At 41.3% G+C, this 17,779-nt stretch overlaps 1 protein-coding gene across 3 annotated transcripts in view; it reads left to right on the forward strand.

The window, feature by feature from the left end:
* Positions 1-13,220, forward strand: part of Gtf2e2 (general transcription factor IIE subunit 2) — a 45,066-nt gene extending 31,846 nt beyond the window's left edge. For all 3 annotated transcript variants that reach the window (XM_028768230.1, XM_028768229.1, XM_028768231.1), the window contains exons 6-8: positions 2,646-2,739; positions 11,989-12,104; positions 12,513-13,220. In XM_028768230.1, coding sequence (XP_028624063.1) covers positions 2,646-2,739; positions 11,989-12,104; positions 12,513-12,629 — 327 coding nt within the window. In that variant the 3' untranslated portion in view covers positions 12,630-13,220. The remainder of the gene's footprint in view (positions 1-2,645; positions 2,740-11,988; positions 12,105-12,512) is intronic.
* The last annotated feature ends 4,559 nt before the right edge of the window (positions 13,221-17,779 follow it).

Below are 17,779 nucleotides of genomic sequence, written 5' to 3' on the forward strand. Positions count from 1 at the left end.
TTTTTTTGTTTTGTTTTTTGTTTTTTTGAGACAGGGTTTCTCTGTGTAGCCCTGGCTGTCCTGGAACCCACTCTGTAGACCAGGCTGGCATCGAACTCAGAAAGCTGACTGCCTCTGCCTCCCAAGTGCTGGGATTAAAGGCATGTGCCGCCACCACCTGGCGACATTAGTGTTTTTCTTGTTATTTGAAATAAAAAAACTCTTCCAATAGTAGTGTTTGATAATGCTTACCCAAGGAACTAGAGACATTAAAACATAATAAAGCCATTGCTTACTAACAAGTTCTGATGCCCTAAAGGGGTTTGCAGTGACAGTTGTGGTCATGAAGATTCTCTTTTCGGATTAAATCTGAGATGCCCTTGTAAAAGCTGCTTGTTGCATGTTTGGCAGGTGCTGAATCATTCAGCCCTACCTCCAGCTTACCCTGCATCTCGATGACTGATTTAGATGAAGGTTGGAAGAGTCTCTGAGATTCTCAAATTGTCTTTTTTGGGAGGTGTGGCAGTGGAAGAGGAGACCAGGTCTGCCTAGCGAGGAACTCTTTGTAAATCAGGCTGTCCTTAAGCTCACAAAAATGGCAGCCTCCTGAATGCTGGGACTAAAGGTGTGTGCTGCTACACTGGGCTGTCTTTTCATTTTGAGAGAAGACTTGACATGACTAAGACTGGCCTTAAACTCCTGGTCCTCCTGTTCACATCCCGGTGCTGGAATAACAGATGCACACTAGCAGACTTGCTCCCCACAGACTCATTTGTTGCTCAGCTTTCTAGCACCACAGACATAATCAGATTTATAAACAAAAGGCTTATTTTAGCTTATGATTGTAGAGGTCCATGCTCAGTTTTATGAGACAGTACACCACGGCAGGAGCATACAGTAATGCAAAAGCATCACCTTCATGCTCAGGAAGGGAAAGAGAGGAGGAGGGGACCTGGGCCTCACAGTCCCTTTCAGAGTCACTCCCTTGGTGATCTAAGGACTTCTTATTTTACCCGGCTCCTACTGTGCCACCCTAGAGGCCATGCTTAAATGTGGGTCTTTTGGGAGATATTCAAGATATGAAGATTTATCAAAAGTAGAACTATCCTAAATTTTAACTTCACAGTATCAGATTTTAACCTGTACAGATGTTGCAGTTCCCGACTGTAAGTAGGGCTGACGGGTTGTGTATGTGAGTCATGTGCATGCCAGGTGCTGGTGGAGTGCAGAAAAGCTGTTGGATCCCTTGCAGCTGGAGTTAGAAATGCTCAGGAGCTACCGAGCGGGGTGCTTGGAGCTGAGCAGATGCTTTTAACTCCTGCCGCCCATGCCCCAAGCCTGACCTTGCTCGTTTTTAGATGTATAATTCAGAGGGGTTCCATACACTCACATTGTAATGCTACAGGATCCCCTGAACCTTTATGTTTTGCATAACTGAACAGCACCGGTCAGCAACTACTCATTTCCCACTGTTTCTAGCCGTTACCAGTGTGAGTCTGACTTTCCCAGTGTTGGATTTTTTGTGACTAGCTAATTTTTATATCCTTACAGTTCAAATGTTGCAGCCCATGGGAGAATTTCCTCCCTTTTGTTTGTTGTTTGTGTACATTGCATTTTGTTGATCCAGTTATCCACTTTTACTTCTTTTGGTTTTTCTACACAGGGTTTCTCTGTGTAGCCTTGGCTGTCCTGGAACTTGCTCTGTAGACCAGGCTGGCCTCAAACTCTGCATGTGGCATCTCCTGGTTTACATTTTGTTTTAAAAGATGAAATTTTGGCTCTCTTGCCTTTTTGCTCTAGCTCTGTCCTCTCCCTCCTGCTCCCCCTCTTTCCCCATTCCCCTCCCCCCTCTCTCCACATGCTCATAGCCAGCCTCTACTTCTCTTCTTTCTCTGCCTTTCTCTGTCTCTACTACCCTTTCAACTTCCCTCCCCATGCCCTGAATAAACTTTATCCTATACTTAAAAAAAAAAAAAAATCGGGCTGTGGTGGTGCACACCTTTAGTTCCAGTACTTGGTGGGTAGAGGCAGGTGGATTTCTGAGTTTGAAGCCAGCCTGGTCTACAGAGTGAGTTCTAGGATAGCCAGGGCTACACAGAGAAACCCTGTCTCAACCCCCCCCCCCCAAAAAAAAAAGGATGAAATTTTAGGGGCTGAGGATGTTGTGCAGTAAGCAAAGTGCTTGCTGTACAAGCATGAGATCCTGAGTTCCGATTCCCAGTGCCCACATGACAGTACGTGCTGTGTCCCCAGCCTAAGTTCAGTGAGAGATAAGTTGAGGAAGAATGATACCCAGAGTTAACATCTGGATTTTGCATTTGTGCAAGCATGGTCAAAGACACACAGATACACATATACCTTTATGTTCTTTGACAGATATCTAAGGAGTCTGAAAGTATCCTTGAAGATAAAATTACTAAAGAAAGAAATTCAGCTTCAATCTGGGGCATGTAGACCCTAATGATGTACTGTGGGTTGAAAGAAAAGAAACCTCCTCCTCTCTCTCTTTCTCTCCCTTATATATAGATACAGATATGTGTGTATAAAATATATATATATGTATCATATATGCATACATATGTGAGAGTATATATGTCATATATTGTGTATAGTGTATGTTTTTAAATAAATAATTTGATGTTAATTATACATTTTTTATCTTTAAGGCTTTAGGGGACCAGATATTATTTGTAAGTCGTCCTGATAAGAAGAAAATACTATTCTTCAATGATAAAAGCTGTCAGTTCTCTGTGGATGAAGGTGAGCCATTTTGTGTAGATCTTAAAGTTGCAAGTATCACAGTTTGAAGGTAATAAAGCATGCAATACTTACAGTTGTAATTTAATATTGTGTTGGTGATTTTTAGCATCACCATCACTTAGCCTATAGCTAAAAGACATATCTATCATATCAAATCTTAGAATGTACTTGAAATGCTGACTTGAAAGGTTTTAAGTCTTTTGTACATGAAATTACAATGTAGCAATTTGTGATTTAATTTTTTTTTTAATGAATGTTTTTGTTGGCATGTATTTTTTTGCACCACTTGTATGCCTGATGCCCACAGAGTCCAGAAGAGGGTATCAGAGCCTTTGAAACTAGAGTTACAGATCATTGTGAGCTACTTTGTGGGTGCTTGGAATCAAACCCAGGTCCTCTGGAAGAGTAGCCAGTGCTCTTAACTGCTGAGCCAACTCTCTAGTCCTAGTTCCTGTTTTCTTAAGCTGATATTTCACTTGTACAAAGTAGAATTTAATTTTGAATCCTGTTGCTTCCTTAGTTTTTATTTTTAAAATGTTTTATTACTGGCTCTGGGCATGATGGCCCAGCACTCAGGAGGCAGAGGTTGGTCAATGTCAGTGAATTCAAGGCCAGCCTGGTCTATATACCTACTCAAAGTCATCCAGATAGTTTCAGTGTATATGGGACCATATGGTAGGGCATTTCATAGTGTTTATATTGTGGTAAGCGTATTTCTCTCATGTCTTCCTTGCCTTTACTTTCTCACCTCCCCTGGATTTCTTTACTGACTTCATAAGCTGATAAAGACTTGATGCATGATGTGAAAATATAAATATTTGTTGGTGACTGATACTCTCTTGGGAATCTTTCGATTACCAAGTTTTGAAAGATCATGTTTTTCCTTTATGGCAATTGTATAGTTGTGTGGTATGCTATTTTGATTTAATCTTCAGAATTTATGAGTTGGTGTGTGTGTGTGTACAATTGAATCCAATGCCTCAAATTTGCTGGGCAGACACTACAGCTGAGCTCTGTCTCCAGGCCTCTAGCATATTATCACCTCTCTGTTTCAGTATCTTTCTCTTTGCCCAGCGTGAGTATGCCGTTTAGTTTAGTCAGCCTTTGCCTTGGCTGTATAATATGTATCTACATATTCTCAGTCACAGTTTTTCATATGAAGCTTGCTCAGCAGCAGGTCTGCTCTGGAAGATGTTTGAGTTGAGGTGAGTTGTTGATAGAAAAGAGGTTAGAATAGCCCACTGAGAGCTTCTTGAGAGCAGTTTGTGGAGCCATTTCAGGAATAGTCTGTCTTTATTATGTATACAGCAGTCTACCTGCATGTGAAACCACAGGACAGAAGAGGGCACTAGATCTCGTTAGAGATGTTTTCCTAGATTTCTTAATACTTAGCCATGTTCAACATTCCTGCAGTTGGACTAACCTTTGGTGTCAGATATTTGGTCTCTTTCTCTGTCTCATTTGTCTCTCTCAGAGCTGGAGGACAATTTTGTGTAGGGGAGGTCTGCAAACAGCATGAGGAACATTCTTAAGAAAAACTGTGAGAAAGCCCAGAGTTTCAGGGCTAGCAAGCATTACCATTTTGTAAGCCAGGAAAGGGACAAGGAAAATTATGTTTTTGACTTAGAATACAGAAAAGTAGGCAGACTTAGCAGTGATCTGAAAGCAACTGCCTATTTCTGGGTTCTTTTTAGTAACATAGTTCAGATTTTTAATATGTGTATGTGTTTGGGTGTGTGCATGTGAGTGCAGGTATCCTAGGAAGACAGAGGCATTTGAATCCCTGCAGCTGGAGTTAGAAATGGCTGTGAGCCACCCAGTAGTGGGTAGTTTTAAGTTTTCTGTTTTGTGTGTCAGTCACAGTAAATTGTGTTTTCTTTCAAAGTAATCTATTTACAAATTGCATCTTTAATGGCAACAGATTTGCAGAAGATGGCTTCTAGAACCTTTCTAATTTTCCCTTGTTATTCTGCTTCTTAATTTGCCAACTTTTTGTACTTGGTGTGGCTTCTTTAATTCTTTGTCAAACTATTAGTTTATTTTTGTTGCTTGTTATGTTTTTACTTTAACAACATATAATTTGTCAGATCACTTGCTACCTATTAAAATTTGACTATTTACTTTGAACAGTGAGTAATCAGACATTAAAGTTTCACACAGTTTTAGTGGTTTTGTTGATTTCCTTCAGTACTTTGTGTAACTGATGTGTTATATATTTTCATGCAGATTAAATCTGTGCATGTTCTTGGATGATAATGGTTTTAGAATTACATTCATTCTCATAGGGTTCTTCTCCGTTGCATTGTATTATTTTACTGCAGTCCAGTTCTTATATTTTATTAGAGTCCTATCTGTAGCTCACACGGAGTAACACTTTCCCCTTTATTTGCCTGATACGTTTTTGCCCGGCCTTTACTTTCACTTGTATCTTCTTGTTTGAGACATTTCTATTGTGGGTGGCTATGGTTATCCTTAGTTTTTAAGACAATTTTATTTACTTATTTTATGTGTTTGGGTGTTTCCCCAGGATATATATTTGTGTACCATGTGCCTTCCTGATGCCGGGGGAGGCTAGAAGAGGGGGTTGGATGCCTTTGTAAACCACCCTGTGGGTGCTGGGAATTGAACCTAGGTCCTCTTAAAGAGCAGCCAGTATTCTCAACCACTGCCATCTCTCTAGCCCTTTAAGATTTTAATCAGTTCTGGTGCCACTTTGTATTTCTGTCTTTTATGGGCATCCTACCCTTCCTTTATTTTGAAAATTGTATAATTTATTTTCTCTTACTTTCTACCAACTTTTTTGTTTTTTGTTTTTTTTTTGTTTTGTTTTTGAGACAAGCATCTCAGTGTTATTCTGGCAGTGTGGCCTCACTCTATAGCTCTCGCTCTGTAGATCAGGCTGGACTTTAACTAAAGCTTCCTAAAGTGCATATGCCATCACACCAGGCTTTCTACAAACTTTTTTGTTCTGTTTTGAATAGATTCTAGGTTTTTGCTTTAGACTCTGAATGCTTATTTGTAAATCTACTAATTTGTTCTGTGTGCTGTAGTCATTAAATGAAGGCATTCCACTAAAGGGTTTTTCTCTTCAGCATCTGTTTATGTACTGCGTGGGGATGTGTACACCCCAGCACACATGTGGAGGACTACTTGTAGGAGTCAGTTCTTTTTCTCAAACATGAGGGTCCTTACAGGAACTCAGTTCATCAGGCTTGGTGATATGCTGTGCTGTCTTCCCAGCCTTGAGGCTTGCATTCTGAAGAAGGCTATACAAATCTGAACGTGTTACAGATAGTCAAAGTACTAGGAAAGACAGAAACAAGCTTTTTGTCATGCGTGTTTAAGGGAGAGTTCAAAGATGACCTCTGTGAAAATAGATGAGCTAGCTGAAACCAGAGCCATACGGAGCCAGCCTGAGAAGCAGGTCAGTCTGTCTGGTACAGAGACGCCTGCTGGGTCTAGTCTAATGATGTTTATCTACTCAGATTTAGTAAACTCTTTTTTGTTTTGTTTTGTTTTTTGAGACAGAGTTTCTCTGTGTAGCCCTGGCTGTCCTGGAACTCACTCTGTAGACCAGGCTGGCCTCGAACTCAGAAATACGCCTGCTTCTGCCTCTGCCTCCCAAGTGCTGAGATTAAAGGCGTGTGCCACCACTGCCTGGCTTAGTAAACTCTTTTTATGGCAGCTATTTTGCTGCACTTTTATTCTTCTGAAATTTAAATATAACATATAAACTTTTTAAAAACTATTTTTAATTTTGTGTGTATAGGTGTTTTGTCTGAATCATATATATGCATGTTGCCTGTGGAGATCAGAAGGCAGCTGTGGGTTTCCTAGCACTGGGGTCTCAGATATAAGCTGCCATGTGGGTGCTGAGAGTCAAATCTTAGTCTTCTGGAAGAGCAGTCAATGCTCCTAACTACCGAGTCATTTCTCCAGCTCCAGTATAAACTTCTAATGTATAATTTGCTTAAAAGTCAGTAGAATACCCTAAATGTAATGTAAATTATTATATTTAAATTATTTCTTAGAATATTAATAAGTAGTCAGGCATAGTTATGCCTGAAATATAATATAAGTGAAATAACTGTCAAATGTGGAGTCACCGTGACTCCACATATATGATATATGATAGCTATAGGTAACCAGTTAATGTTTGGTGCATGGGCAGCATATGTGCTGTAACTTGTGATTTCCTTCAGTCATTTAGAATTCTTGGTGAAGTTCTAGAAAGTGAAAAGTGGTTTCTATGGTTTACAAAAGTAAGCCATTCTGTACACAGTATGCAACCAAGAAAACGAAGACTTAAAACAACACAAAATAGTTGTGAACCATATTGAATTATAAACTCCATTATATTATATATATTACATACTATAAGCTGGTATTTTTCAGTAATTAATGCCTTCTAGGAAAGATGATGGCAGCAGAATTTTCAGCTTTAGCAGCATTGACATTTGAGGCTGAAGTTTCTGTTGTTGATGTAAAGGGTTCTCTGCAATGTAGAACTTTCCTCAGCATTTCTGGCTTATTTAACTGTCAGAGACACAGGCCCATGATGTGAGGCCATAGCTGCCTCCATGTATTACCAAATATCCCTTGGGAGGCAGACTTGCTCTGGGAGAAGATTGGATTAAAGGTTCAGTTAATCTTTATAAAAGAAAGAAAGCAGATTGAGATATATTCGTTACCTGTAAGTACTTTTCTTGTGGGTTCAGTTATTTAGCACACACAGTGAATAAAGTTTTTATTGACCTTATAAGGTCAATTTATATGTTCACCTTACCAGTGACTTTTATCAGGATGTAACCCATTCATTGTAAGTCAAGCATCTGTATGGTACAGCGTGTTACACCACAGTTTTATAATCATACAGTGCTCTAGGACACTGTAGGGAAGAGTCATGGACAAGAGCCCTGAGGACATCATACAGTCCTTTAGTAGATTGGTATAAATCACTGATGTAAAATTAATTTGAAAAGCAGTTTTTGTTTATGATGTAAATAAGTATTCCCATGTAAGACCAGTTGAAAAATCTACAGATTTTGGAGCTTTGTAGTCGAGTGTTTACCTAGCATATGTGAGGCTCTGAGTTCAAACCCTAGCCTTGTATCCTTCCACCCTTAGACATGGCAGATTGTGATGATATCTGTCTTTGATATGGTGGCATCCATGGTGATGTTTGTTTTAGCCCACTAGGTGTCAGTCTCCACTATAGAGCAGAAATGCTCTTGAATGGACAAGTTCAAGCAAGTGAAAGATCACCCTTAATTTTGTCCTACAGTTTGTTTTGTAGGAATTTTCTTAATCAGAAAAGGAAGCAAAATATTTAGACCAAAGCATGCATTTAATTTCAGAAAGACATTTATTTCCTTAAACATGGCTCTTACTAATTTAGATATAATATAAACGGTGGTGGTTGGGAAAATTCAAGAGAACAGTCCAAAGAATTAAATTTGTAGCTTAGACAAGATCCCCTCTCTGTAAACTGGGAATCTTTACCTCATGAGTTTATGATGATCAAATAAAAGGGAACCTGGCACCTAATTAGTACACAGGAATTTCTAGCTTCTAGTGGTAGTATTGAAAATATAGTATCTAAGATACAAGTTGTTTTAGTCCAACTAATCTGGCCACTTGATATCTTGTATCAAGGTTTTGTAGTTTTTGGTTTGATTAGTCAAATAGGAAAGAAGTGGATCAATTTTAGTAGTCTGGGCTGCATTTGCAATTGTCTTCTACAGCTAGATAGTTTAGTGGCTTTTGGTATTTCTGATGAGAATCCCTGTATGGGAGTATCTCCTCATTACTGGTAACTTTTTTTTAGAAGCTTAAACTGTCTCATCTTTATTCTTAGAGTTGGAGGTTTCTTCTCGTAGCTATCATTGTTGAGTCTTTACTTTGCACTCTGTTGATCTTTTGAGTGATTATTAATTTTATTTTTGCAGTGCTGTGGATAGACATAGGGCCTTTTGCATGCTGACAGGTTCTCTACCACACAGGACATCCCCAGAGCATTATATTTTGATGGTTTGGTAACATGTGCTCCATGCATGCACTTTAGCACGGTTCTTATGCAGATGGAAAGTTTTCGTGAGTATCTGTCTGTCGGTCTAGCCATATGCTATTATGAGTGATGCTTGGTGTCGTGCATGCATATGGCCATTTTGTTTGTTTGTTTGAGACAGGCTCTGTCTACATAGCCCTCTCTGTCTTGAAACTCACAGAGTTCCTGCCTTGGCTTCCCATAAGGTTGGACCGTAACCTGTAAGCTCTTCCCCCTTGAGTTGGATTCAGTCAGTGTTATCACAGTAACAGACAGCAAAACGGAACACCTTTGCTTCAGAAATGCCTTCACAGGCATAACCAGAGGTGTGTCTTGTAGGTGACTCCAACTCTAGTCAGGCCAACAGTGAAGACTGTGTTTGTCTGCCTATCCACCTACGTTTCTGTCTGAGATAAGAGTTTCACTGTTTCCACTTTGGTCCACTCCTGAGCTCAGTCTAGTCCCAGTATTATAGTGTATCCAACTTAATTTGTTTTTAAGAGTGACTTCACAGTAGTAAGGAAAATGAAGATGAAGCGGGTATCGTAGCGCACACCTTTGGTCCCAGCACTTGAGAGGCCGAGACAGGTGGGATCTGTGAGTTTGAGAGTACCCTGATCCACAAAGTTCCAGGACATCCAGGCTACAGAGAGATACTCAGGGAAAACAACAACAACAACAACAACAAAAACAACTAATCAAAATTACCTTGATGTTTAATTTGTAGTTTCTTAGGTATACTTTCTAAACTTAAAGAGTTTATTACACTTTGCACCATTATTGAACAATTTGCATCCTCATATATGTTAAAAAGCAATTAAGTTTGGGGTCCTCTCAAGCACTATTGAAATTTGCCTTGTGATCTAATGTTCATCTTAAATATTTGAGCAGTTATAATATATCTATATATAGTTTCATTGATAAGAAATCCTGTAACAGTATTAGGCTAAAGAAAGGCAAAGCTTCAATAAAAATGATACATGCCTGTAATTTCAACACATTGGAGGCTGAGATGGGAGGCTTGAGAGCCTAAGGCCAGGCTGAATTATACAGCTAGACCTTGGTTTGAAGCGCAAAGTAGTTGGGGGTGTAATATACCTCAATGGTAGAATCCTTGCCTGGTACATGCAAAGCCCTGGGCTGGATCTAAATCATGAGAACACAAGTCATTCCTCTCCAAACAAAAGAGGAAAACATCAGACATGGTTTATTCAGACTGATAACCACTGAAGATGAAGGCAGTGACAGAGGAGAGTCATTATTGCAGAGGCACAAATAATTACAGCAGCGCTTTTAAAAACTGTGTGTGTGTGTGTGTGAGTGTGTGTGTGTGTGTATGTGTGTGTGTGTGTCTTTAATCTAAATCGAGTTGACTGCTGAATATAGTATGAGATAAAGGACCCGCCTTTTCTGCTTGTAGATTCACTTATTTTTCTGGCACACTTTATTTTTTGTGTGTGGGTGTTTTGCACGCATGCATATCTGTATGCACTTACGTGCCTGTGACCCACAGAGGACAGAAAAGGGCCTAATCCTGAAACTGAAATTAAGAGATGGTGTGAGTGAGCCGTCATGTGGGTGCTGAGAAAGCCAGCCAGGGTCCTCCGGATGAGCAGTTGGTGCCCGTAACTGCTCAACTCTCTCTCCAGCCAGTTACTCCCCAAGACATTATTAAAGAGACTTTGTTTCATTTTCTGTTTTTACGTCTTTATTAAAAATCAATTGAGATATTTACTTTAATGGATGTTAAGATAATTCTCTCTGTACTCTGTATTCTGTTTTGTAGGTTGACATTTATTTTTATTCTGCTTTGATTACTGTAGCTTTGTCATGTGGTTTGTGGTCATGTTGTCTGTTGCCTCCAACTCTGCTCCTTTTAGCTTAAGATTGCTGTCCCAGTCTTCTGTTAAGAAGTGTTGCAGACTGCATGAATTATAAAGCAAAGAGGCTTATTCAGAGGTCTTCCTGGTAGAGTTCTAGGGTGGAGGTAGGGTTGAAGGTGTGGGAATACACCAAACAGTAGCCAGACAGGCTGTATCAACTTTGACTCTTGAAATAATGCATTAGTCACTTGCATGTATTCACATGCACATAGCCTGAGTCACCATTTGTTTTAGACTGAAAGAGTTTCGAAAAAAAAAATTATTATCTTTTTTATGTTTTGAATGGGTATTTCGCCTGCGTGTGTGTTGGTGCTCTTAACTGCTGAACAGGGCAGTGGAGGCCATGCATGCATGAGAGTCCCTAGAACTTGAATTAGAGATGACGGTGAGCCACCATGTGGGTGGTGCTGGGAATCAAATCATGAGTCCTCTTGAAGAACAGCTTAAACCACTGAGCCATCATGTAGCTTGCAAATGGAGTGACAACCTACAGGACGGCTAGTGGACTGGCAAGGAGGAGAGGTGTATGTTGGTGTAGAGGTTGGCCTGCAGCCTCTGAGGCTGTGGTGAACTCCAAGCAGCCTAGTGCAGCACTCAGCTTTCCCTTTCTCAGTTTCCAGAGTGCACACTGTAAGACTCAGCCATCATAGGTAGGGGTGTGGGAAAGGCTTCACGCCTCTTAGTTGTGCCTGGTCAGTAAAGCCGTCTTTAGGAGCAGAATTGAAAGCATAAAGGATTTATGCTTTGTACATGTCCAGTATGAGAATGAGATAGGTAGGCTAGACACCTGCCTTTTTCATTTGTTCATAATAGGGAGTGTTCTCAACTTCCCTGGTTTTTCTTCCTCCTCTTCCCTCATCCTCCTCCTGCTGTTGTTGTTGGAATGAAAGTGCTAACTGCCTCCCTTTGAAGATGAGAGAAGCTTCAGCTATACCACCTCCTCCAACTAAGTCATAACACAGAGCACACTGGTGGCCCTGTCACGCTCGACCTTCTGGGCCTGCCTCCAGCACTTGACATACTTTTGGCATTTCCTCTTTCTCTTGTGTCTGTCTCTTTCCTTCTTTCTTTTTTCTCCTCATTATCTGCCTGGAACTTGCTATGTCAGACAGGGCTGTCCTTGAACTTGTGGAGATCTGCCTGCTTTGCCTCCCTAGTGCCGGGAGGTTTAAGGTATTTCTTTTTTTTTTTTTTTAGTGAAATGTAAGACGTGCTAATTTAGTCCCAGGACAGATAATATTCAAGGTGAATTTTGATCACCAAGATGCTGTGGTTTATATACAAATTTATGGTAAAATAACTACTGTCTTGTTGGTACAGAATTCCAGAAACTGTGGAGGAGTGTCACTGTGGATTCAATGGATGAGGAGAAAATTGAAGAGTATCTGAAGCGACAGGGTATTTCTTCCATGCAGGAATCTGGACCAAAGAAAGTGGTATGTATTCTTTAGGAAAAGCAGTTTAGTCCCTTCTTCTCTGAATGGTTAGCTGCTCCTCATTCTACTCTCCAACAGTGAGGGAGTAATTCCCTCTGATGGAGAAAGCACAGAAATTCACTGCCTCTGATTTTATTGACTTAATGCCTAGCAGAGTTGAGTTATGCTTTTGTGCTTACCTGACCTTTTCCAATGGAGGTTTATAAAGCCTTGTGTATCAGAAGGCACCAGGTCTAGTTGGAGGCTGGTATGTGCTGTGAATGGGATGTTTCAGACCAGACCTCCAAGCAAGAACCAGCAAAGGCTCAGAACCCTGTGCCTGTGCTGCGGGTCTTTGGGCTTGTTGATGGAATCTAAAGCATCTGCCCCTGGGATCATGTATTTAACTGTCTTCACCTTGTCCTGCAGGCCTCTATTCAGAGAAGGAAAAAGCCTGCCTCACAGAAAAAGCGCCGCTTTAAGACTCACAATGAACACTTGGCTGGAGTGCTGAAGGATTATTCGGACATTACTCCTGGCAAATAGGGAACAGTTTTATCCTTAAACAAAGTTACAGACACAGTCAAGATCTTTCTTGATGCTCGGGATCTGAAGACTTTCTGCCTTCCCGTCTGCTCCTCAGGACTGAGGAGAGGAGCAGTTCAGTTTACAGAACAGGAGCGGACTACCAGACTCATTATTTCACCCAGCAGACTAGAGGGAATGGGTGTTCCTGTTTAACTTTCTGCATTTGTTTGTTTGATTTTATTAGAAAGACACTTAGCATGGCACTCAGGTGTCTGCTATTATCTTGATTTCGAAATGGTTCTGGATTCCATGTTTTCTCTATTGCTTTAGAACAATTGGAGTGCCGAATGCAGTTTTTGTTTATTCCAAGAAAAAAATATTTATAATAAAATCATTTGTAGGAAGATCTTTTAAGAAGTTAGGAAATTTAGTTTGTCTCTCTTCTTGAAAATGGCAGGGAGCAGCTGTAGTCCCTGACTTGTCTGGATGGGTGTTTAGATGTGACAAAGACTGGAGTCAGTACTGTTGGCACACTTGAGAATTTCATCTTTGGAACACAGGGTATGCCTCTGGTTAATAAGCTGAGCAATAAAATTACACTAAATATAATTGTTAATGCTTTCTTTTAAAAAGGCTAAGTCAGCATTTAGTAAGTTGGATTCATGATTTGCTACCACCTTGGACATGGATGGGAAACTCTTCTTGCCAACCTGAACATGAGCTTCACCATATCCCGGCTCTCACCTGAGAGCTGTCCTGGCTGTTTCTGGTGAGGGCCCTCTGTCACCTGTTAACACCCTGTCCAGTTCAGTGAGAGCCATGATCAAGACGATCAATTTTTAGGGCTTTCCACTGTACTTTGAAGAAGACATTTTCTTACCTACACTTCCCTCTGATGTACCACACTCCTTTGAGTTGTTGATCACAGGTCTCATCTCACATATTAAATTTGATGTTGGAATATAAATGCCAAGTTTGACATCCTCAGAAAAGGTGGGACTCTAACCCAAAGCACTGGACTTCTGATGAATCCGTCATTCCATTGCTTTACCTTTTTTTTTTTTTTAACCCTCTGCGCTCCAAAATATGGTTTAAGATGTCACACTGCGGTTTCCACATCAATTAGAATATAAGGAATGAAGCCAGACGGTGGTGGTGCACGCCTTTAATCCCAGCACTTGGGAGGCAGAGGCAGGCGGATTTCTGAGTTCGAGAGTTCGAGGCTAGCCTGGTCTACAGAGTGAGTTCCAGGACAGCCAGGGCTACACAGAGAAACCCTGTCTCGAAAAACCAAAAAAAAAAAAAAAAAAAAAAGAATATAAGGAATGTACCATCTTGCTTGATGTCTGAAGGGTTTTGCTGGTAAGGATTTGTAATGATCAAGTTACCTTTCCCCATAAACCCAGAACTCACTTATCTCCCAGCAAGTCCTTCATTTGCAAACCGCGTGCTCCAAGCTGCCTTATGGCTGCAGTCTGGAAGTGCAAGTCTGTCTGTCTTGCTGCTTCATCGGGCCTTATAAGGGGGCAGGCTTGAGGCTTCCTGGGCAGGTAGGTGCTCAGGTACATGCTTTACCACCACTCTGTGTCCTGGTGATCTCTGGCTTAGTCTGCTTTCATCATTTTCTTAGGGACTGGCTTGAAAATTGATTCTAATTTTTTATCTCACTCCACAGAAATGAAGAAACTAAATCTAGAAAAAGGAAGTATCTCACTAGTTGCCAAACTTGTAAATTCTCTAATTTCGTCTCATTGACTTGCAGTTATTCCCTTTGTTCTTTCCTCTGCTGAAGCACTAGGCTGTATCACTGGGTGATGTGTAGGGAGTAGAGAGTCTCTGTGGGAAACGTAAGAGCTTGGTTGTGTTCATGGCTCTAATAAAAAGAAAGGATTTTGGCAGCAGTTCTTCTGGGTGACTAGAGACATTCCTCCAGAAATTTCAAGTTGAAGTCTTGGTCTCACCTCTGCCTGTTCGTGTCAGATCTGCTGCCATTTAGAAGCAGGTGGGAATGGGCACGCCTGGGAGAGTTAAAAGGCTGAGAGTCTTCAGTGCATCTGATCTATAATTCATCACAGTCACAAGAGGCTTTTAGGACTAGCTAAGAGAAATGTAGTCGAACTTAGATAAAGTATGAAAAAAAAAAAAGACCATTTGGCTGCTGCTGTCACAGCCTTTAAATGTGGTCAGATGATGGGTGGACTCAGGGGATGGAGAAACACTCAAGACTTGTTGATGTGAGTACTGGGGAAAAGGCCATGTAGGAACTTCAGTCCTGCTACTTCTGAGGAGGCTGCCTATGTACAGCCCTGGATTTCTCTCGTGAGCCTTTGTTTGGAATCACTAGAGCAGAAGCATGTTCTGAAGGTAGGCACTCATGTGGGACAAATGCATTTGGATTTATGAATTTCCTAGGTCTTGTAATGACAATTACCTTAGGCATAGAAGATGAAACAGTGTCCCCTTTCTTTCTAGTAGTACTGTTTTGTTTTGTTTTTTTTTTAACTGATTCATTTTTGGGAAAGGTTGGGATTTTTCTCAGGTTTCACTGACTATTGTTTGCTAGCTCAGACTAGTGCTGTGCCTGGGAACCAGTGACCTCTTTCTTGTCTATCTCATTGCTGTCTGTGGAGCTGCATGTAGGACAGTTCATTGTTTCCCAGGTGTTCACGAAAGGGAGGCTCAGTGGGGACTTGGAAACCCTCTCAGACTAATTTGGAACAACTGGCTCTGGCCTGTCTTGTGAATCTGAGAACATGTGTTGGGAAGATGGAACAGGATCTGACAGTCATTGCCCCCCATTCTGGCTCTAGAGTAAAAGCACATTTTCCTTCACAAAGGTTTTTCCATTAGAAATAAATATGAACAGTTAGTCCTTGACCGTAACACCATAAACATGTCTTGTCTTGGGAACTGAGTGTCATCTGGCATGGTTAATACATGTATGGGAAAAATACATTCCTCTTGAGCAGATTGACAGAGGCCCTCTGGGAAGTTGGTTAGCACGTTCCTGTGACCTAGTGCTTCCAATGCCATTTCACCTGGCCAGAACACTGCATGTACATGGTTCTGGGTAAGTACCTAGAACCTAAACAAACAGCCTCAGCAGTCAGTTCTAGAAAGGTCAAAAACTGCTTTAGTTTTGTACTTGACTACTGTAAGACACTGAACATGTTTGGCAAGTCCTTACATTGAAATCCTGTGTTGAAGTTTGAGGAGAAAAATGCTCCTGTGTTCATGTAAATACTTTAATTTGAACATTATCTCAAAATGCATTTAGGCCTCTTTTTGCTCAAAAGACACCTTGGGTGAAATGTAAGCATTTAACCCAATCATGTTTCTCACTGGGAATAGGTCTGGGAAAGGGCCTGGCTTTGTAGGTCATTTCTGTGTCCTGTCTCAGCTCCATGAATGCTGGCAGCACAAGCATGTGTTGCTGTATCTTGCTAAGTGAGGAGTGCATATGAACAGTTGGGACAAAGTCTAAACTGTTGCGTTAAAGTTTTTTTTTTAAATGTGCATTGGTGTTTTGCCTGCATATATGTCTGTGTGAGGGTGTCAGATCTTGGAGTTACAAAAAGTTGTAAGCTGCCATGTAGGTGGTGGAATTTGAACCTGGGTCCCCTTAATCACTAAGCCAACTCTCTAGCGCCCCCCCTCCCGTTTTTTGTTTTTTTCTTCAAGACAGGGTTTCTCTGTATAGCCCTGGCTGTCTTGGAACTCCCTCTGTAGACCAGGCTGGCCCCGAATTCAGTTCTGCCTGCCTCTGCTTCTCAAGTGCTAGGGTTGGGCTAAAGGGATACACTACCACCCACTGTCACTGGTGCTTCTTTTGGTCAGATTATGTTAACAGTTTGTGAGAAGACTTACCTCCGCCCCCAATAAAGGTGCACCAGTAAAAGAGAACTTGTTGGTCAGTTGTAATGTAGTTGGGGAGGGAGTTAATTCTAGATGCCAGTATTGTGTTCCTGGGGAGAGTCCATTTGGCTCAGTTACCATTCTTTTTAAGCCTGTATAAGTGAGACCTTCCTTTTGATAAGGGAGCAAGAGTGAATGAACCAATGAACTCTTTTCTAATCCCAAGTTGACTGGTTCCCAAAGACCCTGCATTCATTTCTGCTCAGCAGAGAGAGAGAAGCTGTTTGTAGAGAAAGTTAGTGAAGGATGGTAAATGCTTGGTCAGTGGGCATGTATCTGGGCCTTGCTTGCACTGGATTGGGATAGACCATAAAGGCTGCACTGCTCTTAGCACACCCAAGGCCGCCTGTGGAAAATGCACACAAAAGTGGCAAGTTAAGATAGCAATCACTTGAGGTAGCCTGTGTGGTAATCTCTGGTGTCTTAAGAGTTGGAACAGCTACCTTGAAGGCAATGCCACGTGATCATTTTTTTCTGTAGAACAGTCTTATTTAATACTTCCAAGAGCTGCAGGTGTCATCTTTGGGAGTGCCAAATGATCAGAAAGCACTGACTATGCCCTGGTTTTGGTGGCTAGTCTCTGAAAAAATACCACAAAGTATCAGTGTCTAAGACTGAAAGTCACCAGTGACTTTAACAGTTGAGAAGTGAGAATCTGGCTGGAGACGGGGCTCAGGCACTTGTCTAGCAGACTTATAGAATACTGTCATCTTGGCTAACTCTACAGCCACACTTTCTAGATTTTGAATCCTTTAAGCTTTCATTTTATTTATGTGTTGTATATGCACTTACACTCAAGGACCTCAAGTTACTGCTGTGAGTCACCAGATACAGGTACTGGGAACCTAACTCCAGTCCAATGCAAGAGCAGGAAGCTCCCCTAACTTCTGAGTCCTCTAGCTCCCACAGAATGTGACCCCCCCACACCCAAACAGGATCTCAATGTTTGATTCTGTCCAGGCTGGCCTCAGTCTCATAGGCTCGGTCTCTTGGGATTTGGGGTGTATGCCCCTGTGCTTGGCAGAATCTTAACATTTTTTACCTCAAACTGTAAGGGTTCATGATTCGCCGAAGAATGATACCCCAGACTCACATAGTAAGCAAAGAGTCTTTTATTCTGTAGAAGTCCAGCATGCTGGGGTCTACCTCGCAGGCCCACTTTAAAGCACCTTAGGGGAATTCCAGGGATGTGTGTGGGAGTTGGGGGGGTAGGTGACCTCTATCTCAATCTGTTGACTATTGCTAGGGACATT

This window comes from Grammomys surdaster, unplaced genomic scaffold (assembly GCF_004785775.1).
Source record: "Grammomys surdaster isolate TR1022 unplaced genomic scaffold, NIH_TR_1.0 185, whole genome shotgun sequence".
NCBI lineage: Eukaryota > Metazoa > Chordata > Mammalia > Rodentia > Muridae > Grammomys > Grammomys surdaster.